Source organism: Balaenoptera acutorostrata, chromosome 9, assembly GCF_949987535.1.
Source record: "Balaenoptera acutorostrata chromosome 9, mBalAcu1.1, whole genome shotgun sequence".
NCBI lineage: Eukaryota > Metazoa > Chordata > Mammalia > Artiodactyla > Balaenopteridae > Balaenoptera > Balaenoptera acutorostrata.
In genome coordinates this window covers 41,302,467-41,325,306 of record NC_080072.1, presented here as the reverse complement: position 1 = coordinate 41,325,306, position 22,840 = coordinate 41,302,467, and the positions used below count along the sequence as shown (strand labels likewise).

General features: G+C 35.5%; 1 protein-coding gene across 19 annotated transcripts in view; it reads right to left on the bottom strand.

The window, feature by feature from the left end:
* SOX6 (SRY-box transcription factor 6) overlaps positions 1–22,840 on the bottom strand; it is a 640,888-nt gene that overhangs the window by 116,007 nt on the left and 502,041 nt on the right. For 12 of the 19 annotated variants that reach the window (XM_057553078.1, XM_057553079.1, XM_057553081.1 and 9 more), the window contains 2 exons: positions 13,923–14,002; positions 12,317–12,439 (listed from right to left, as the gene is read on the bottom strand). In XM_057553078.1, coding sequence (XP_057409061.1) covers positions 12,317–12,439; positions 13,923–14,002 — 203 coding nt within the window. The remainder of the gene's footprint in view (positions 1–12,316; positions 12,440–13,922; positions 14,003–22,840) is intronic. The other 7 variants (XM_007174875.2, XM_007174877.2, XM_057553085.1 and 4 more) reach the window with 1 other exon arrangement.

Here is a 22,840-nt window from a genome sequence, read left to right as displayed (position 1 = left end):
TATTGTATAGACAGAAAGCATGTCAGAGAACAAACTAGCTACTAAATAAAGAGTGAGCATGGTTTTCGAATACACAGTGGCAAATCATCACCTGATGATATACGTCATTTTCCTGTTTCACAGTGAGGTATATCTGTATTTGGTGTTAAGTGTTCATAATCAGTAAACGTGGCAGAGGTGGATCTAAAATCAGGAATAGTATGGTTGGATATAAATGAGTTATATATGACTATTTTGTTCTGCAACTAAGCAGTGCCTCTTTATTAAAACCATTGATAAATGGATGGAAAAGTGGAGGACTTTCACCCAAATCAGCCACATCTAGGCCCCTACTTTCTCAACAAAGCTTCTCATTCTTGCTCTCACTCTCTCTGTTTTGCTATGTCTAAGCCAGTGATATAACTATGCATTCATTATTCAGGGACTGCCCCTTGGGCCCTGGAGCAAACACTTCCTGGGAGGTAAGGAAGATGTTCTGAGCAGGTGAGCACTTCAGAGAGGAGTATCTTTCTCCACGTGGTCTAAGGAGCTCCTAAATTCTGGCGGGCAATCCCAGTGCACTGAGGGCTGGTTGGGGCACATGCTCCACTCCATTTAGTGACAGTGAGTGTTTCTCCTTCCTTTTTTTTTTTTTAAAAAAAACCAATTATTTGCTTTTTTATTTTTAAGCAGATCGAGCAATAATCCATTGAGAATGTGATGCTAAACCACTTTTCCTATAGAGTTTTTAAACTGGGCCTCTGAGAAGGAGTTTGATACAATTCAATGACTGAAGTAATACCTTTGTCCATTTGAGCATTAAATGGCCCGTTGAAATACAGCTTAGTTAGAGGGAATTTCAGAAAATAGTACTTTCTAATTTTTTTTTTTTTTTTTTTTTCCTCTCCCAGCTGACTAGAGCAGAGCTTGGAAAATGCAGCTCAGTCGCTTTCCACAGCCTCTCAGGTCAGCCTCTCACCAGTGTTAATTAAATATAACCCCCTTAGAATACTAAAGGTTAAGTGAGAGCAACATAGCGTTCTGCTCCAATATATTACTATGAACACAAATGGCCATAATCTGTTTATAAGAAGGCTTCTTTGAACACAGAGGTCTCACTAATGAAAAATTATAAGAGGAAAAGCAACATAATGTGACAACTGTTCATCGCAAAATACATTTTAAACTACCCATTTCCACATCTATTGTGCTTAAATAACACATATCATAAAGGAAATTGGTGTAATAGATGGTTTCAGCCCTGGGTAGCAAATGCAGACCAGTTTTCAGTGTGATAAAGTGAAACTGTAAAAGCCAGTGCATAATTCAGTCAATCTCTTAAAGTCTTCCTTCCCCTCAAGCTAGAGAACTTTTCCCCAGCAACTACAAGCATCTGTACATTTTCTCTTTTTTTAGCAGATGCTGTATCTTCAGTGGCACACCTTGACCAAACTTTCAAAAATTAGAAAACTGCTGAAATAATGGTTCTATACTAGCCGTTTTAAATTAGAAAAGTCTCTTTAAGCTACCGGGTTTATGGTTCTAAAAAGTTTCATATACTGTCCAGAGCTGTCTGTAAATTAAATCATTTAAAATAAAGCTCTTTAATACCCTATAATTAGTCTTGTCTCTCTGAACATGGCTTTACTGTAAATGCTCCTTCCTGACTCTTCTATTGTCCCAAGATTGCGGAGAAGAAAGCAGCCAAGCGATAATTCAATATTATTGCCGCTTCGGTGCCCTAATCGCTTAAAGAGCAGCAAAGACTCTACGCTCTCTGCCCCACAGCTCCCGCAGCCTCCTGGCCCGAGGCAGGCTTCCCGACCCAGCAACGTCCAGATGTCAGGAGGAATCCCCAGCTCCTGATGCAGCAGGCGCTCCATTCCAGTGTGGTCGAGCATCTGCTTCATCTGCTGGCATGCAACCGGCCGGACGCGCTCAGACGGCTGCACAGGCTAGGCACGGGCAAGGACACACTCCCCAGCTACTCCAGGAGACTCATCAAAACTGAAACGTTAAGACAGGCCCAGAAACTCTCAAAAGAATAGAGCTCAGCATTCAGCAAAAACATTCTAAGCATCTTCCTCAAAAGGAAGCTACAGAATAAGACATATTTCATGATCATTCTTATATTGGTTAATTCTATTAGGCTTGAAGCTTCTTCTGGACAGTTAACTAGAAATTTGGAAAAATACATGAACTCTTTGAGATCCCAAGAATGTGATGTTGGCTTTGAATTTTTCCCCTTTATAGTTCAATTAGATTATTTTTAATTCACTTGAATATTATAATAAGAGGAGAATAAGTCGTGCAGAAAGCTTCTAAATGACTCTACTTCCTGCATACCTACATACAGCACAGTTTAAAGCAAAGAATCCTGATCAAGAAGTAAATTTTAAAATGCACTTAAACCACGTATTATGGCCCTGTTTTGTTTAATAGATAAGTAATCTGATCCAAGTCACTTCCCTCTGAGCCTCATTTTCTTCTTCTAAAATATGGGGATAATATTAAAGCATATTTATTATAAAGCCTAAATATAAATTGCTTATTAAACTTTAAAATACTATGCAATATGTATTATATACATGTATGTATACGTATATATGTAGGTATACGTATATACGTATACCTACATATAATATTCATACTATTCTTAAATCCGTTTTGTTTAGTTTTGTTTTTAGAAAGAAAGTCAGGCTTCCTTTGTAATATTCAAGTCACACATCAAACACAGGTTCTCTGCCAAGAGTGATTCCACTCATCCTATGGGATCTCAACAAATAGCATCCTATAAAAACTAATAAACAGCTCCCATGTCCTCACCAAATTTCATATTTACTTCACTTGGAAAGATAGATTTATACACTATTATAGTCAGACATAATATTACTTTACCAAAAGCCAGAGTATACGGTGTGCTTAATACAATTGAGAAAATGAGCCTGAGGAGAACCGTGACTGTTGTAGCCAGAAGTGACTGACTAGACTAAAAGTCTTAGTTTTGAAGATCAAAGCGAAGCAAAGCACTCAGGAGAAACAATCATATAGGTCTCAGTCTTTTTAAACCTGCACATACAGGTTCAGGTGGACAGGTAGATAGGTAGGTGGGATATTTCTGTTAAGACGAGTAAGATTTGCAATCCCAACTCTTTAGTAAATATTTCTTTCCCTATTTTCTCTTTCCCCAGCTAGCATGTAAACTCCCTAGGACGAGGACTTTGTTTTACACAGGTTTTCTGAACCTCAGCACTACTGATAGTTGGGACTGGATACTTTTTGGTTGTGAGGGGCTAAACTGTGCGTTGTAGGGTATTCAACAGCATCCCTGACCTCTACCCACTAGATGCCAGTAGCACCTCCACCCCCACCCCAAGTCATAACAATCAAAACTGTCTCCAGACGCTGTCAACTGAACTCTAGGGGGCAACATTGCCTCCGGTTGAGGACTGCACGTTATAGCCACTAAATAAATACTTGTTAAATAACTGAATAAGTAAATTTGTTGTTTCGATTTTCACACAAACTTTTTCAAATTTCCTGAGCATGATCATTTTTTTTTAAACATCTTTATTGAAGTATAATTGCCTTACAATAGTGTGTTAGCTTCTGCTTTATAACAAAGTGAATCAGTTATACATATACAATATGTTCCCATTTCTCTTCCCTCTTGCATCTCCCTCGAGCATGATCATTTATAAGCTTCCTTTTTAAAAAAAGATTTTGATGCAACTCCAAGAGACAATAAATTTCATGACATTGTCACAGTCATTCAAAGCTAACAGGTATAATTTCAAGTAATAGGAATTTTAAAAGAAAAGATGTAATACTTCATTATTTGTTTAATTTAAATGAATAAGTGAATTAGAGTGAAAACCTGATAAATATCCCCAAAATGGATTTTCTAGATTAAAAGCAACTCTATTCCAATCTGGCTTCAAATGAGCACTGTATGTTTGCACTTTGGAGGGTTTGAGATAGCCAACACATATACATTTTAAGCAATAAAATTTGTATCCATATCTATCTTTTTTTTTTTTTCTAGTTCATTCCGCTCCAGAGTAAATAGCATTAGGGAAATTACTGATACCAAGGATCATGGTCTAGGTTAATATATATTATGACATCAAAGGTTGTTTACAGGTATTATAGCTGGTACTATAAGAGAAACACACAGTAAGAAATGAACTCAGTGCAGTATACTGGAAATTAAGAATTTTCACTGAGTCTTTACTTCACCAAATGACCAAGAGGGTGGAAGCCTTGGGAAATAAATTTAGCTCTGTTTCCTCCATTTTTGTCTATTAAAAGGAAATGTAAATATTTAGCTAAACCAGCATTAAATGACTGTAAGATTTGGAATCGGTACTTATACAGCTGGAAAAAAAAAGAATGTTAAATTAATTCCTCTCAATGTGACTCAAGATGGCTGTACTGATGTCACCAGTTATGAAAGGAATGAAAGAAGGAAACATATGACTTTTTTATCCATACAGCAACCAATACAGTAGATGTTTAGTACACAGTAGGTGTTTAGTGCTTGTCTACATTTAATTGAGAAAATAATCCATTATTAGTGCCATTTAGGCTTGGAAGATATATAAGGGAATCTGGTTATTATCTTAATCCTAATAATCTAGAACAGTCAAAATAAAGCAAGATGGTTTCAAATCAGTACGGAGAGCTTAAATTGTTATAAATAGTCCCTGACTTTCCATTTTATATGGATTTGCATAAACATGCATACCTGTAGGATATGAACTTTTCTACAAGTAAAACAGAAAGGAAGAATTGGCAGAATAGTAGTAAGTATCCGCTAGCGCTACTGGTCAGAAGTTTTATCCCTCTACTGGGGCACATCTATGAGGGGAATCTATCCAGCTGTGTGTAGCTTCTCAATCCTTTTTAATTAAAATATCACGTAAAAATACTTTTGGATTAGAAGAATTAAAATTGTTAAAATGTCCATACTACTCAAAGTGATCTACAGATTCAATGCAATCCCTATCAAAGTGCCAATGGAATTTTTTACAGAAATAAAAAAAACAGTCTTAAAATTCACATGCAACCACAAAAGACCCCAAATATCCAAAGCAAACTTGAACAAGAACTAGAGGCCTCACACCTCTTGATTTCAAAATGTATCACAAAGCTATAGTAATAAAAAAAATGATACTGACATACAATGACTATATAGACCAACGGAACAGAATAGAGAGCCCAGAAATAAGCCTACACAAATACAGTCAAATGATCTTTGACAATGGTAACAAGAATACCCAGTGGGGAAAGGATAGTCTCTTCAATAAATGGCATTGGGAAAACTGAATATTCACAAGCAAAATAATGATATTGGACCTTTATCTTAAACCATACAAAAAAAAAAAAAAATTACCTTGAAATGGAAGACTTAAATGTAAAAGACTTAAATGTAAGGCCTGAAACTTTTGGATATATCTCCAAAGGAATTGATATCAAGATTTCAAAGAGGTATCTTCACTCCCATGTTCACTGCAGCATTATTCACAATAGCTAAGGCGTGAAAGCAACCTAAATGTCCATTGATGGATGAATGGATCAAGAAAATGTAATATGTACATAAAATGGAATATTATTCAGCCTTAAAGAAGAAGGAGGAAATTCTGCCATTTGCAACAACATGGATGAACTTGGAAGACATTATGCTAAGTTAAACCAGACACAGAAGACAAATACTATGTGATACCACTTATATGAGGAATCTAAAATAGTCAAACTCATAGAATCAGAGAGTAGAATGGTGGTTGCCAGGGGGTGGGAGAGGGGAAACGGGAAGTATTAGTCAAAGGGCACAAAGTTTCAGTTATGCAAAGTAAGTAAATCCTAGACATCTACTGTATAACATAAAGCCTATAGTTAATAATACTGTACTGTATACTTAAAAACTTGCTAAGAGGGTAGCTCTTACGTTAAATGTTCTTATCACACAAAATAGTAATAATAATAATTATTATTATAATAATAATGGTGAGAGGAAACTTTTGTAGGTGATGGATGTTTATGGCATAGATTGTGGTATGGTTACACAGGTACATACTTATCTCCAAACTCATCCAGTTGTATATATTAAGTATGTGCAGCTTTTGTATGTCACTCATACTTCAATAAAGTGGTTTAAAAATGTTTTTGTTCTGCTCAGTCTCTTCTGTTACCCAACATGTCAAAATATTTCACCACATCTTTTTCTGATTTAAGTTTCGTGAATGTTGCATATCCTGACTTATTCTGTGGTTGGAAACTGGAGTGAAGCATTTTCTAAAACATTAGAATGTTTTGCCTTCAAACCTTCCCCTATGTTCTTAATCACATCATCTCTCTTAATTTCAAGGTAGCTCATTATAACACATAAGCATACAGATATATGATACATGATACCAACCAAACAATACCTCAAAACTCCAGTTTGGTAAAAACAGGAATAGAAATACCTGTCATTATTTTAGAAACCACTGCATGTTACAAGCAGTCTGTTTAAATACAAGTATTCACATACTAGGAGTTCCCTGTTGTGTGTGTTAATTAGTAAGGCTGGAGCTAAATGAATGTTGGTGGAGATGTTACACTAGGAAAGATAGAGGACGGCACTGATTTTGTAATTCCAAGGTCTTGGGCTCCTACTAAACCATCTCTGTGAGTACAGCTAACCATCCCATCAATCAAATAACTTAAACACAGTGATTAACAGAGCTTGGTGAGAAGAGCCATACTCTCTCAACTTTTAGATACTACCTGAAAATCAACTGAAGATAAAATTTCTAAGAGAAAATCGAGTTTACCCAATGTTTTAAGTGTTAGTAATGTTGGAAGTGGTAGTATAAACTTATTCTGCTTCTTTGAATAAAATAGGTCAGATTTCCAAACACTAGGAAATGTCTTAATATTTTGCATCCTTCTCTGATCTGCCTATATTTTGTTAATCTCCATCAAGATTCACTTGACATCTGCCATTTTTCTTAAGAAGACTACCTAGAAATGAAAAGTTATTTACATGAAATAATGCCTCCTAAAGACAGAGCACTTGGCTGAACATATCCAAAAAAAAAAAAAAAAAAAAAAATTTCCAAAGAAGCTTGAGTCCCAGATTGTCACCAAAGAGGGAATTCATTAATTCATTCATTTTACCAACTACTGTCCCAGGCAACATTGAGGATTCAACAGTAAACAAAAGGGACAAAAATCCCTGAATTCAGTGACACATTCTGAATAAGAGCTAGATCAGAGTAGATCAGAGCTGCCCCTCAGAAGCACTTAGGCAGCAAAGCTAGAGTAGAAATGACTGCTTATTGGGATGTTGGTAAGTTTTTTCCTATTCTGATAATGAATTTTTGTGGAAATCTAATACATGCCTTGTTAACCCATTTACTATTCACAACAACCCTGGGAATAAATATTATCCCCTTTTTACAATGAACGAACTGAAAAAAGAAGGTAATTTGAGAACAGTATAGGACAACATAGCAAGTAATAGCGGAAACTCTAATCCAAGATTCTGATTCCAAAATGGAGCTCATTCCATTAGTCCACAGCTCGTCTAATCTCAGCTGTAATGGTCCTCCCAAATTCCATCACACTCTTAAAGTCAAAGTGGGTGAGAAAAGGCTGATTATGAGAAAAGCAAGCATTTCCCCTCAAAGCACAACCCCCTGGTTGGCATCCTCAGAACAAGCTTTGAATCAGTGCATTCCTTTTTCTCTATCAGGTAGCTAGTAGTAGGTCACGCTAATCAACTCTTTATTCACCTCTCTATTAGAAATCACAACCTCCAAAGCCCACTCAGCCCAGCTAACTCACCCTCTCATTCCCCCACAGAACTGAGGCATGTTTACGATTTCAAACAAGAAGACAGGGTTTGAGCCAGAGAAGAGCATCTATATATAATATCATAAAGATTCAGGCTGGAACTAAAATAGAAATAGAGCATTCTCAATGTTGATGGGCACTTCTTCACTTTCCAGTTGTAGCATGAAAACTGACAATATCATTTAAATAAAATATGTGTTTGTATTCACTTTTGCAAAAATTCAATTGTTCTCCATCTTTGCAAACTTCGCAAGACTTTAATAGTTTCATTTAAGAATAACTTATGGTTGATAGGTTTTTCTAGTGTTTTAAGGCTCTGATTATACTCCTTTCCTCAAATCTTCCCCAAACTACACATAATACCCATCAAATAAAAGTGAAAATATATTTATATTGATTTTTTAAATTTTCATATTTACTTCCTTTCATTTAGGCTACCACCCATACTGTCATTATAAGAACTTGGTTAAAATATGTTCCAACTAAAGCTTGGTAGGCTTTGAATGCTAGATAAAAATCATTCTCTGCAGCTAATGAAGACAGAAACTCTGCCTGTAACAATATTAAGTTTGTTTTCTCTGGTGATTCAGAGAAGTGAGCAATCTGTCAGTAATACATTGAGTGAAATTACTTGTCTTGTAGGAATAACTGCTGACAGTCACTTTATTTCAGGGCTGACCCAAACATCTCCCTGCTGACAAACAAATTACTATGTCTAACTTTGAAAAGGTAACTAGCTTGTTTTTAATTTTGATTGGTCTCTCAGAATCCCTTATACATACACTCAGTCCCATCCTTCATTGTATTAAAAAAAAAAGCAACAAAAAGTGTTTTGGGAGGACAGGTTTGAATTAATGAGTTAAAAAAAAAGTAAAGGAAGAAAACCCTATCGTTTGGAACTAAGAAAAAGAACTGTTATTGCTTCATTCCAAGACTGTTACACAGATAAAACTAGTAAGTGTGTCTACTCTACATTAAGACTGGCAGTGCCACCAATGACTGACTGGGTGAGTGAACACATTACCGAGACAGTATTGTAGGAATTAATTTTCTTCAATAAAGTGATTTTTAAGGCTCATGTATTTCACAATCTAAACATATGTCACTGTTTCATAAACAAAATAAATGGATTAAAATAATACATTACCAATATGCTGACATGTGGAGATTTTTAATTAGAAATTCTTAAACTGTGTGATATTTAGCTGTTGTATTTGCTAAAGAGAAGCATGCATCATTTAATAAGAAAGTATGAGACAGGTGCATTACTTTGCACGATATGGTACCAGATTGCGTTTAATATAAACTATGAGGCAACATTACTTCCAATTAAAAAACAAAACCAAATTACTTTAGGTATCTATCACATTGAAAGTAACAACAAAAAATGAATCTATACACTAAAATCACTCTTTCGTTAAAAAAAAATGTGTCATTCTGAGCTTAGTTTCTGAGACAATATTTCTTCAGAAACAATCTAACATCTTAGCTATTTAAAGGCCATATTTACATGACTGCCTCATTATACTGGTCCCCCCCCCCCTTTTGACTTACTTGAAGGACCAATGCTAACATACCTGAGGAAAGCAAATGGCAACTGGTCCTGAAATTTATACGGGTAGAGAACTGGAATAAGTAGCAATATAATATATTGTTTACTGTAGCAAGTGCCCTCTGTTCTCTAAAGGTCAAAAGCACTGTAACCTTAGAGTTACAGTTTCTGATTGTTCCCAGGGTTAAATACATTATCAAAATTAATGGTTCAAGCCCCTCAACCTTCAGATATATGAGTATTCATGCCTCCATCTGCTGAACTGTTCAACTAAAAATAGCATTCTTTGGCCTTCTCTCTCCTAATATTGTGCTCCTGAGGCAGAGAAAACCATGCCTTAGATCAGCACGGAGTACCAAAAAAAAAATGAAAAATGAAAAAACTTTTCTGTGTCTTTCTTATTTTAAAGAAAGAAAGAACTGGAATATACTAACGTAAGGAGGATCTTTCCATTTTAAATACCTTTTCTCTACCTGATAACAAAATTTCAGGCTTCCAGAGTATAACCATACTGTTAAGATTACCCAGGCTCATTAATGTTAAAAGTGACAACCTCTGAAGGACAAATTAACTGTACATCAGGTAGAGAGGACCACTTCTGAGCAATGCAGCAGGGTGTGTGTGGAGGTGGTGGTGGTATATACGTGTTGTGGTCTTTCTTCCTAAGAATCTCTGATTAGAAATAAAACCCATTAACATAATTGTAATGCTTAGTATCCACAATTTATCATGATTCTGAGTGTTGACAGAGCTTGTGACATTTAGCTTGTCAAAGGAATGGAGAAAACCCTAGCTAGAAAAGAAAGTAGACTTTAAAATCAATAAAGCAAGATATTATTAAATTTTCTCTCTACTTTTGCTCAAGATTTAAAATGTTAGTGTCTATAGCAGGTTAGATACGGGTGTCCACTGTGCAGTTCATGGAAGTCCCAATAAACATGCTATACTCATACCAGGATAGTTTGAGAAACCTGCCTTTCAAACCAGGTCAATCTTTTCTAAGCAAAGGTTTCCTGACATGCAAGGAAAGGTACAAAAAGTGGAAGCAAGAGAACGGAGCAAGAATAAAAAAACAACAAAAAACAGGAAACTCTCAAACCACCCCAAACTTAAACTGCAAAGCTATGAGGGCCCCCTGCCTTACCAGATTCTGTATTTAGTCTCATTAAAGTGGCAGGCATGTGGCATATGTTGTGCTCCTAGATCAGCATTGCTACAGCACTACACAGGTCTGGTACTCACATATATGACATCATGGTTTCCAGAAACCCAACAGAAGCCAGATTTGATGGCATCAGGGGTCTGTGATGGTGGGGGGAAGAGAAGTCAACCTAAGTGAAAATTAGTAAAAGAAGACACTGGGTAGAAAACTGGCTAAGGGAAGGTTGATGGGATAGAACTCAACATCTCAAGAGAAAATAAAAGTGAAGAGGAGAGGAAGTTTGGAATTTGAGCCAAGGCCACTTGCTTTTACATTCTTTCAAGCACTTAAAAGTTTAACAAACTATCTGTCCTGAGTAGGTAAGCTTGCTAACTGTCATCACACAGAAAGGCTTGTTCTTAACGTCCAGTTATCTCGCTGCTTGGCAATCCTAAGCACAGTAGGTTTTCAGAACGTCCAGAAATATGGTACCTTCTCTACAGCCAAAAGAAAGCCTTAGAAAAGAAATCCCTCTGGCTATATAGAAGACAGCAGATACTCTAACAGTATATGCCTTGTCATGTCTGGGTGGAAACCCCCTATATACTTCTTATAATCAAAGGGAAAGGGAAAGGAAGAAGGCAAGCAACAAGGTCTGAACTCTTCCTTAGGCTACTTCCAAGGTGTCCCTTGATCTTGTCCTCTTCTTTCTTCTTAGAAGTGAGCTTTCTCTATCATTTTCCAAAAATGCAGATTCAAAAGCAACAGAGAAGATAATGTCAAAGGGACACTTTATTGATCACATAGTAGTTGATATGTATAGACTGGCAGAGCCAATAGGAGCTGAATATACAACTTTGCTAGACGTAATTGTTTTCTTCTTTTTAAACTGGGTTTACCATCCTAGGTTAGAACGTAAATGTAGTATTAGATCTAACCCAGAAAGTTAAAGTGTATTTCAGTGTGAGATAACCTGTCTCCTTTTTTTGTGATTCAACAGATAGCTAGCAACCCTCCAGCATCTGATAGTCCCCAAGAGGTACTCCAACGATACAAGAGAGGAATTAAGCATGATAATGGAGAGAGGAGGACTGGGTCCCTATAGGAGAAAGGGGTTTGGTTTTCAAAAGAGCCATATGAGCCATCTTCTCCCATGTAGTAAGAATATCCCACAAAAACAACAAAGAGCTTTATTGAAAGTTAAATATGAAGGGGCTACTATAGTAGTTTATGGGGCAAAAAGCAACCAGTCAGGCCCAGGCACCCAACCTCACTTCAGCCAGAGAAAACTGAATTTGAAAACCTGGATTTGGTAGAGTTAGAAATCCTGGATAGTAACTCTGACTCCAAGAGTATTTCGTAGCCTTGGTTAAATAACTTGACCTCTCTGAACCTCCATTGTTTTGTCTGTGAAAGCAGAATTATGTTTTATCAACTCTATAGGGTTGTTACATGGTCAAATGAGTTTTTTTTCTCTTAATGTTTAAGTGTTTTTTAACTACTATGCAGCATTATACAAAAAAAAAAAGGAAGGGAAATAAAGATGGTTTTGAAAGCACTCATAATGTAAAGAATTTGCCTAAATATATAGCAATAAACAATCTATTTCAGAGGCATTCGTTTGGGGTTTGCCTTTTTCTCTGAAAGAAAAAAGAGCAAAAATGAGCCTCCTTAGGAATGAGAAAAAGGGAAAGATTACGTTTTAGTGTTTGGGTTGAGTGTTTGCCACTTTTTTTAAAAAGCCTAGAATATGACTGAACAATCCAGTCCCCCACCCAATGAAGCACCAATGGAAGTATTCATACCTCAATCTGTTTGTGGTTGTAAGAGTGGCCACCACCATGTTCAAAGGTGTCCAAACTCCTGCCAAAACGGTCACTTAGGCCCTTTAGCCTTGGGTTAATTTGTGGGTGGGAGACATGACCTTTCTGTTTAGTAGCATATTCAGAAAAAAAAAAAAAAAGACAAAACATACTGTCAGAACTCATGAAACAGAACACATATTTCTAAACCCAGGGTATTGACCACACCAAAGAATAGAAAGTAGGTTTAGGACCCAGATACTCTCTTTCACAGAAACTTGATTATAGGATCAAACAAGGTACTGGTTTCTTATTTTTGCTTCTGACTCAAGAAGACACTCAATAGCATAGCTATGGAAAAAGGAGAAATAGATTAGATTGATTATGAGTGAGGTTTCTTTTTATATTTTTACCAACTGCAGTAAGTTCCCCTGTCAGTAGTAGAGAAGGTGAGGGCTTAGAAGAGAGGTAGGGTTGCTGCTTTCATTAGGCAAAATATCTAGCTCTGCTAGGCAGTCCATAATGGATAACATCTTCAAGACTTTCTGGATGAGGCTTATGACAAAAACTTCTCAAAGTACTGCAAAAATTCTTTATTTGTAGACCCAGTTGAAGATGCTCAAAATGATACTTTTTCACGGTAAAATATCTGTACATTTTTTATGAGTAATAGCAAAGAAGAAACAAAAATGCCTAGTTAGATGCTATTCCCTAGACTATTTAAGAAAATTCAAAAAAAAAAATCACAGTAAATTATAAGAATAAAAAACTATCTTTATCCACTGTATTGAAATTCAAGTTACCATACATTTTCTAAATGCTCAAATACTGAAGGTTTAACCATTATTTTAATGATATTATCTTTTTGTTTTTGTTAAAATATACACTCATATTTAAAGTCAATTCCCCATTAAGATGGCAGTGATAGAAGGGTATAAAGGTTACTTAGTCCTATTGTTAACCCCCCGCACCATTTTACTATGAAGAAGAGAAGGTGCAAGTGATATTTTAATTTAGCTTCCAAAACACTTTCTCTCCAATTTTAGTTTCATAGGTAAAGAACACAAACCCAGAATTTGGTCAGACACCATGCCCAGACTTCTGACCTGGCATGAGGATGAGGATGAGGATACATATATTCAGGAGCAAAGTGTTTACATTTTCCAAATAGTTAAAGTAATTTGGTAATAACAACCCCCTATTCTATGAGCTGCAAGAAGGAAAATATCCAACGTTGTTTTCTGTTTTGATGCTTATGTGTAAAAGCTAATTGGACATGAATGGAGACGTGGATGAAGAATTGATAAGGAAAAAGCTTACATACCCAATAACAACCATAACAACCAGCCATAAAAAATTGTAAAACCATTAACTTACCTGATAGAGAACATACAGTACTAAGTCATAATGTCATTTTTTCCTTTAAAGATATTGACACTGACAGTTTTCTCTTCTATTTGCAATATGGTAAGTACATAAGGTGTTAATCCTTCTAGGCTATGCTTAAAAAATTATTTAACATCCAGGCCATTATTTAGCATACAGCTGGTTAGCAGTTTTCCACTAAAGTACTGGCTCGTATCCCACATTTTTTTCTTCTGGCACTTACCTGGAGCTGTAAAGGGCTGAGTCCAGAAGCAGCAGCAGCTGCCATTGTTGATGGAATGAACTGTACGGGGTAGTTATCACCTGTCGGAAAGAACAATGCATACAGGTTTAGACAATGCACAGGGAATCACAGCAGACAAGTACAAACATGGTCCTTGGATTGCCGGAGCTTTACAGCATTGCTCTAAGCCCAAACATCTGCAGAAACAAAAGGCTTAGTTGGGCACAGACTTGCAGTGCTGCCTTGGAACTTTTTGTTAACAGATAGCTGGTAGGCAAACTGGCAAAACATGAATGTGATGTTAAAAAAATTAAATGTGCAATTCAAGCATGTTCACTCCATTACAAATCTTGTAATACATCATTTTTTTAAGAGTAAAAAAAAATCTTAAAGCCAGGCTGACATTCAGTTCACTGAGAAAGCATTAAGGCTTTTACATTAAAACAACAAAACGTTTTGCCTTGGTAGGCAAGGCAGAGTATTACAGTCCAAAAAAGATTAAGAATTATTGACTGTCCATAACGCTAACGTTTATTTTATAAAAAATAGAGGAAAAAAATTAAATGTAACCTCTTTAATTTGATAGGGTTAAGAGAGAAGCTAATCTTATCTGCCAACATTCTATGAAATGCCTGGTATCCCAAATAGAGTGGAAACTATGTTTTTCTGCACTAACTTCCGGTGGAACCTAGTACAGAATCATGCACACACACCAGGCACTCATCACTTATTCTTTGATGATGATTTGATTAAATAAACACACATTTTACATGTGATATCTGCATTAAAAGTCTGGTCGAGATTGAGCATGGTTTAGCAGAGATCAATGCTACATCTTAATGTGTTTCTGGCTCCAGACCACGCCTAAACAGGGGGGTTGAAGTACCTTCTGTGACCTAAGAACATAGGCTGTATGAAGTGAACAACCTGAAGAACCAAGAGAAAGTGATGAGGAATGTATTGTGATAGTGGTAACTGAAATCAAAATTAATACTTATGGATAAATTACACAATATCAGTGATTTAATGGAGTATCACTTTGACTTCAGCTACTTACTTAAAGTCAGTGTTATGTACTATCTCTAGGCTATATTTTAATAGGCTGTTCCTCCACACATTTTTTGACATTTACAATAATCATGCTGTTTTGCATGAACTTTTCCACACTAAAAGCTGAATATAATAATGAAAAGTATAGAAAGAATCACAGTAATAAAGGTAGTCAACTAGAAAGCAATAAAACCTCTTTTCTTCTGCATGGACACTAATACCTGGAGCCTTCCTGGTGCCCCTGGTTCCTTGGAACTCATCCTGTTTGCCACAGGAAGTTCCACTCAGCTGGCCCAATGTAAATGTTAAGTTGCTTTCACTTTTAACAAATTGTTAGCTTCTAATCTACACAGTCTCTTTGCATCATATCCATAATACCTCATCAGACCATTGAGCACAGTGTGCACTTGTACACAGTCCAGTAACAATTGGCTTCTGATTGCATATGGAGCGCTGCTACAATGCATTCACTAACACTATATTGTGCTAGTCTCCTATGGAGTAATGTTCAAAATATCTGATCTTGTTTTTTCCCTTCCATGAGGTTGACTTTGGTTTGCCGTGCTACATGAGCACTGCAAAAAAAAAAAGATAACTAGGCCAAATTATTTTTTATGGTAAATGACTGCCGCTTTATGCTTAAATAATTCTACTGATCCTCTTGCTATTTAAACTAAATTATCTGAAGAAAGAATATCCTAATCTAAGTCAAATAGGATTTCTTTGGTTGACATCTTATCAGGTTAAAAAAATCACAAAATGATGCTGAATTAATGATGCTTCAAAAATAGAGAAAAAAAAATCACCATTCCAACCATCAACATGGGCTGCCTCTCAGAACATTTTAGAGCTGTTCTTTCTTTAAATATCATGCATTATTCATACTAACTCTAAACCATAACCCCCCTCCCTGTAAGTTTAATACCAGTTGCTTTATTTGTACTAAAACATTTTTCATGTCAAACATATTTAAAAAAATCAAACTCTAAAAGAATTCCCTGGGGCACTCCTTTTTTCATAGCTGTCATGCTTCTATGCTATGAAATAGCTGATTTTTTTTTATATAGTTTTTGGCTTGCCAGTTAATTTATTACCATCTCTACCACACCCTGTAGTACTCTCCAGCTCACCTGCTGGCTACAAACAGCTTTCTTTCCACTGCTGACAAGCATATTTTTTAAATGTTTTTAACCTTTCTGCTGGTTTGAATCTGTATATCTGAATATAATCTTTGGAAAGCTATGTCTCCAGAACATATTGTATCAATACCAAAAGTAAAAATGAATATATTAGAGCAACTGAGTATATCACAGGGAATGATCAGAAGAGAGAGAAAAAGGAAAAGGCCAGAGAGGGAGAAGGTAAGGGTGAAGAAGAGGGGGGTTAAAACTAGAAGAGAAGATTTAAGAAGGAGAGGGATTTAGAGTACTGTGAAGTTTAATTCTTTTAAAAAGTTACAAGCTTCCCACCCCCCCTTGCCTTTAATTGTCTCTGTGTAAGAGTCGATCAAGAAAAAGTTCTCAGTGGCTGACTTGGCAAGGAATCAGTCAACATGTTGTAGCAATTTTTTTCAAATTTGTCTCTGGATTTGAAATGCTTGCGTGAGGACCCATTCTCTTTAAATCTGTACAAAAGAAGATGAAGCCTGTTGAAACAGGTTGGTTTTAGGCACTACCGTAATCTGGCCCTTGCTACCTCTAGTATAAGTAGACAACCTCCTAATGCCAATTTGGGAAATAATGCCCATTACATAAATCCATCTTTCCAGGCTTCTAGGTTTTCCAACTGATTATTTTTATCTGAAGCTTACAGAGCAAATATGAAACAGGAGTTACAGCCTATAGGACATTTGCCTGACATTAGTTTCACTTGCCACAATAACCAACATTGCTTTGGGATCAAAGCAGCTCCACAGCAAGAGTCCCTGAATGACAGGAAGTATATTTTCTAATTTTCAGGGAAACCGAAAGGAAGCCGAAACTTATTAAGACTTAAACACAGGAAAAGGAGGAGCTTGTATCATGAACCTAGGACCCATTAGACTCAGGCTACCTCCTGCAAGAAGACTCCTAGTTTGTGTAATTCGGATATAAACTTCACTTTTATTAAAAAGTCAAAAATCCCATGGGTAAAATTCTGTCCATTTACTTTGATTCCTCAGAAAGACAAGGGACTGGGATGGTTGCAGTCTTCTGAGATACTAACTTCAGATATTAACCTATTTAGAGAGTTTGGGAAGAGTAGAGAAGAAAAATACGTTAAACTAGGAGACAGGACTCAAAGATTCTTCAGTTACTGGTTCAAAGTCTCATACCTTATTTTCCACCCTCCAAAACAGAAGAAAGATATACTACACACCCTTCATCTCACAGATTATTGTGTGGTGGTATCACAGGATGATGGTAAGTTATTTGAGCTGCCAAATAACACATAGATAGACCCCACTTTTATGAGCTCTCGTCATTTTTGCTACAATATGGAAATATTTCAATCACAGCCACCAATATAGACTTGGACATGCCACATTGCATCTTGCCTGGATGCATGTATTCAGAATAGCAAAATATTATAACTTCTCTGTATTCTGAGGGAATGCCATAATCAATCTGAATTTATCTTTGTGAGACAGCACACTGCAGCAAAAGTTAGTAGGCGATGAGTGACACATTTAGAATCTTAAAAAGAAAACAAAATCTTTAATTTGTTCTGAGAACAATTGGAGAAAAAAATTCCCACGGATCATAGTATATATTGCTGAGATCACCATGCTCTTATTTCTCCTGCTAAATTTCTCCTCTATTCATCAAAGAATAGACCAATGATGAGAAGAGTCTTGATCTCAAGACTTTTTCTAAGAGCATCTGCATTGTTTTTCATACCTTTAAAGAAGCTAAGAATCAAGGATCAATCTTAATTTCTTTACTTATTTCATAGATGCATCCAAACTCTTCGGCTAATCATATGAAAATCATGGGATTTGTCACAATAGCAATTAAATAAGTGAGTATGGACAAAATTATATAAATGTATCCCCATTACAAGAAATTAACTTAAAATAACAATTTAAAGTTCATGACAAAATAACTCACCAATGATATAGCCTCCACGTATGAAGAAGGGCACAGTTAAAATAATCTCAATCACCATAAAACTAGGTTAGTTTATACAGATGAACATATATAGTTCCTTCTTGGACCTCACCACTCTTATTTAAAAAGGAGAGCACTAACCTGAAGAACCTCAGAAATGCTTTGATTTCAAGTAGATGGATTTAATTAATAAAGTATTCCAGCAATAGTGGTACATGCCTCTGTTTTAAATACTCAAGAAGAGCTAGAAATGGCTAGCTTCACAAGATGTCATCTGGATAATCCCATACATATAAATCACATTTTTTATACACACACACTCACAAAAGCTAGATTTTTCTTCATATCTTACACACTTAGATCATGCCTGCAAGAGTATAAAATGTCAAATATTCAGAATTTCAGTCTGAATTCTACCTCCACTAATTTCTAGATGTGAAAGTTTAGAAAGTTAATTTAATTCTTTGACTTTTAGTTTCTTTTTTTCTTTTAACAAAATATAGATAATGCCACTTATATCTTAGAGTTGTTATAAAAATTAAATGAAAATATATATGTATATTCATATACATGTATACATATATATTTATATATATAGATATCAGCAAATAAATGGTGCTCAATAAATGCTAACTGAAACGAAGGAATTAAAAAGAAGTATTAGGCAGCAACTGTACATCAGCAAATTAGACAATCTAGAAGAAACGGACAAATTCCTTGAAACATACAAATTACCTAAACTGTCTCAAGGAGAAATAGATTATATAAACCAACCCATAACAAGTAAAGAGATTGAATCAGTAATCAAAAACCTCCCAATAAAGAAAATTCCTGGACTGAATTTTTGGCTTCACCAATAAAGTCTACTGAACATTTAATAAAAATTACCACTAATCCTTACAAAATCTTCAAAAATATTGAAGAGGAAACACTTCCTAACTCTGAGGTAATGAGGCCAATGATGTAACCTTGATAACAAAGCCAGATAAAAACATCACAGGAAAAGAAAATTATAGACCAATATTCTGTATGAATATTAAAATCCTCAACAAAATATTAGCATATTGAATCCAACAGCATATCAAAAGGATTATTCACCATGACAAAGTAGGATTTATCCCAGGAATGCAAGGGTGGTTCAACATTAAAAATAAAAAATCAATGCAATACATAACATTAATAGAACAATGGGGGGAAAACCCACATGATCATCTCAATTGATGCAGAAAAGGCATTTGCCAAAATCCAACATCTTTTCATGATAAAAATTCTCAGAAAAAACTAGGAATAGAGGGAAAGTTCATCAAAATGATAAAGGGTATTTATGAAAAACCCACAGCTAACATCACACTCAGCGGTAAAAGACTGAAAGCTTTTCTACTAAGATCGGGGACAATTATACCCACTTTCACTGTTGCTATACAACACTGTCCTAGAAGTTCTAGTTAGTACTAGAAAGAAAGAAAGAAAGAAAGAAAGAACGAAAGAAAGAAAGAAAGAAGAGAGAGAGAGAGGGAGGAAGGGAGGGAAGGAGGGAGGGAGGGGGTAAGGAAGGAAGGGAGGAAGGGAGAAAGAAAGAGCAAACAAAATTGGTAAAAATAGGTAAAACTATGTCTATTTGCATATGAAGTGGTCCTATATGTAGAAAATTCCAAAGAATTCATAAGAAAGCTACAAGAGCTAATAAATAAATTCAGCAGTTTCAGGGTATAAGATTAACACGCAAAAATCAACTGTGTTTCTATATACCAGCAATGAACAATCCAAAAGGAAATTAAGAAAGCAATTCTATTTACAGTAGCATCTAAAAGAATCAAATACTCAGCAATAAACTTAAGAGGCAAAGACTTGTACACTGAAAAACTATAAAACATTTCTGAAAGAAATTTTTAAAGATCTAAATAAATAGAAAGGCATCCATGTTCATAGACAGGAAGACTTAACATTGTTAAGATCAACAAAGCAATCTACAGACTCAGTGAACTCTCTACCAAAATTCCAACAATCTTTTTTTACAGAAATGGAAAAGCCAATCCTCAAATTTATATGGAATTGCATGGGGCCCCAGTAGCCCAAACAATTTTGAAAAAGACAAATAAAGTTGGAAGACTCATACTTTCTGATTTCAAAATTTACTACAAAGCTAGAGTAATTAAAACAGTATGATACTGGCATAAGAACAGATATATAGACTAATGAAACAGAATAGAGAGCCCAGAAATAAACCCTTACATATAGTTAATTGATTTTTTACAAGGGTACCAAGACCATTCATTGGGGAAAAGACATCTTTTCAACAAATGGTGCTGGAAAAACTGATATCCACATGCAAAAGAATGAAGTTGGACCCTTAATTTATACCATATATAAAAATTAACTGGAATGGATCAAAGACCTAAACTTAAGTACTAAAACTATAAAACTCTTAGAAGAAAACATAGGAGTAAATCTTTGGATTTGGCAATGATTTCATGGATATGACAGCAAAAGCACAGGCAACAAAAGAAAAAATAGATAAATCAGACTTCATCAAAATGAAACAATTTTGTGCATCAAAGGATACTATTGAGTAAGTGAAAAGATGACCTACAAAATGAGAAAAAAACCTTGCAAATCATAAATTTGATACAGGATTAAAATGTAGAATATATAAGAACTCCTGAAACTCAGTAAAGATAAAACAAACAACCCAATTCAAAAATAGGCAATGTACTTCGATATTTCCAAGGAAGATATACAAATTTCCAATAGGCACATGAAAAGATGCTCAAAATCATTCATCATCAGGGAAATGAAAAACAAAACCACAATGAGATACCACTTCGCATCTACTAGGATGGCTATAATTTTTTTTTAATGGAAAATAAAAAGTATTAGTTAGGATATAAAGAAATTGGAACACTTTTGCATTACTGGTGGGAATGTAAAAGGTGCAGCCCCTATGGAAATCAGTTTGATGGTATCTCAAAGGGCTAAACATAGAACTACCATATGACACAACAATTCCATTCTTACGTGTATATCCAAAAGAACTGCAAGCAGGGACACAAACAGGTATTTGTACACCAATGTTCACAGCAGCATTATTCACAATAGCCAAAATGTGGAAACAACAGAAATATCCATCAACAGATGAATGGATAAACAAACAAATATATAGACGTAGACATATATATACAATGGGATATTATTCAGCCATAAAAAAGAATGGACTTTTGATATATACTACAATATGGATGGACCTTGAAAACATTATGCTTAATGAAATAAGCCAGATGCAGAGGGACAAATATTGTATGATTCCATTTATATGAAGTACCTAGAGTAGGCAAATTCATATAGAAAGATACTAAAATAGAGGTTACTAGGGATTCGGGGTAGGAGGATGGGAGAGTTATTGCTTAATGGCCACAGAGTTTTTGTTGGAGATGACCGAAAGTTTGGGGTATACATAATGGTAATGGTTACAAAAAACTGCAAATGTATTAATATCACTGAGTTGTACACTGAAAAATGGTTAAAATAATAAATATTATTTTATGTATATTTTACCACAATTTTTTTCTTAAAGAAACAGCAGGTATACTAGTAAAATTGCTTTTGGTCATCAGGCAGAGAGACAATATATCTCAGTCAAAAGCTCAGTTTTTGGACCACATTTCTAATGGATAAGAATGCAGTTTAATGTAGTTAAATTTACTTAGATTCATGGTCAGACTTTATCCCCAAACATAGTGTTTTAGAATTTTCAAAGAACTTTCATACATTTTAGCAAATTTAATCTTCACACCCATGCTGAGCAGTGGACAACTCATGACATATTTTTTTAGATGACAAAAATGTGAGGCTCAGCAAGGTTAAGTGATATGTTCAAGTAAGAATTAAATAAAATAATGTAAAATATTTAACACAGTGTTTGGCACAAAGTAATTATTCAATAAACTTTAGCTGTTATCATATTATAACTAGTAAGTAAGTGTAGGAGTCATAAGCAGGCAGACATCCTACTCCTAGATCTCCTGGGAAACTTTAAGGGTGCTGCTCCAGCAGCAATCATTTTAAAAATCCCAACTACACGAAGTCCATGGGGTCAGCTGCATCATCCTTGGCACACAAAGGATGCTATCCAGTGTTTTTATGTTACAGTCAATTCAATCACTCTGATATACACATTGGCAGCTATGAAAGAGGCTTAATCGTTTAGTTTTCTCAGTCATAGGTACTCAATTGTATTCATCTTACCCTGGATTGCTCTATCTCTCAGCATCATGATGTGAAAGAGCAAAGCAACCAAACTTCTGTGGTTTATGTTCTGGACCCTGATAAGTTCCTTTTTAGAGAGATGTCTCTAATTAGAGAACCAGTTTTTTTTAAAAAAAGGTGGGGTTTAATTAGGGATTACAACTCAATAAAAGAATTTCAGCAGAGATTATTTTGATAGATGTTCCCCTGAAACTGTACAATCCCCGTCGGCAACATGCCTCCTCAGCAACTCACCAGGGTGGGAGAGCTTGCTTGGTGTTCACTACCCATGGGGGCCCTGAAATGTCCAGAATAATGGGTCAAATTATCTGAAGAGGAGAAGGTTGATAGCCCTAAATATATTTGTTTAGAATATACTAATATGGCTTCAGAAACAGTCAACTTTAACAGTAAACATCAGCCCAAGGTGGTCCTTGCTTTCTGGAAATCAAGACAATTATTCAATCAGTTGAAGGCACAAACACTATGGAATTGTTTCAGGTTATGGGAAGGTGAAAAAAGAGAGCCATTTATTTT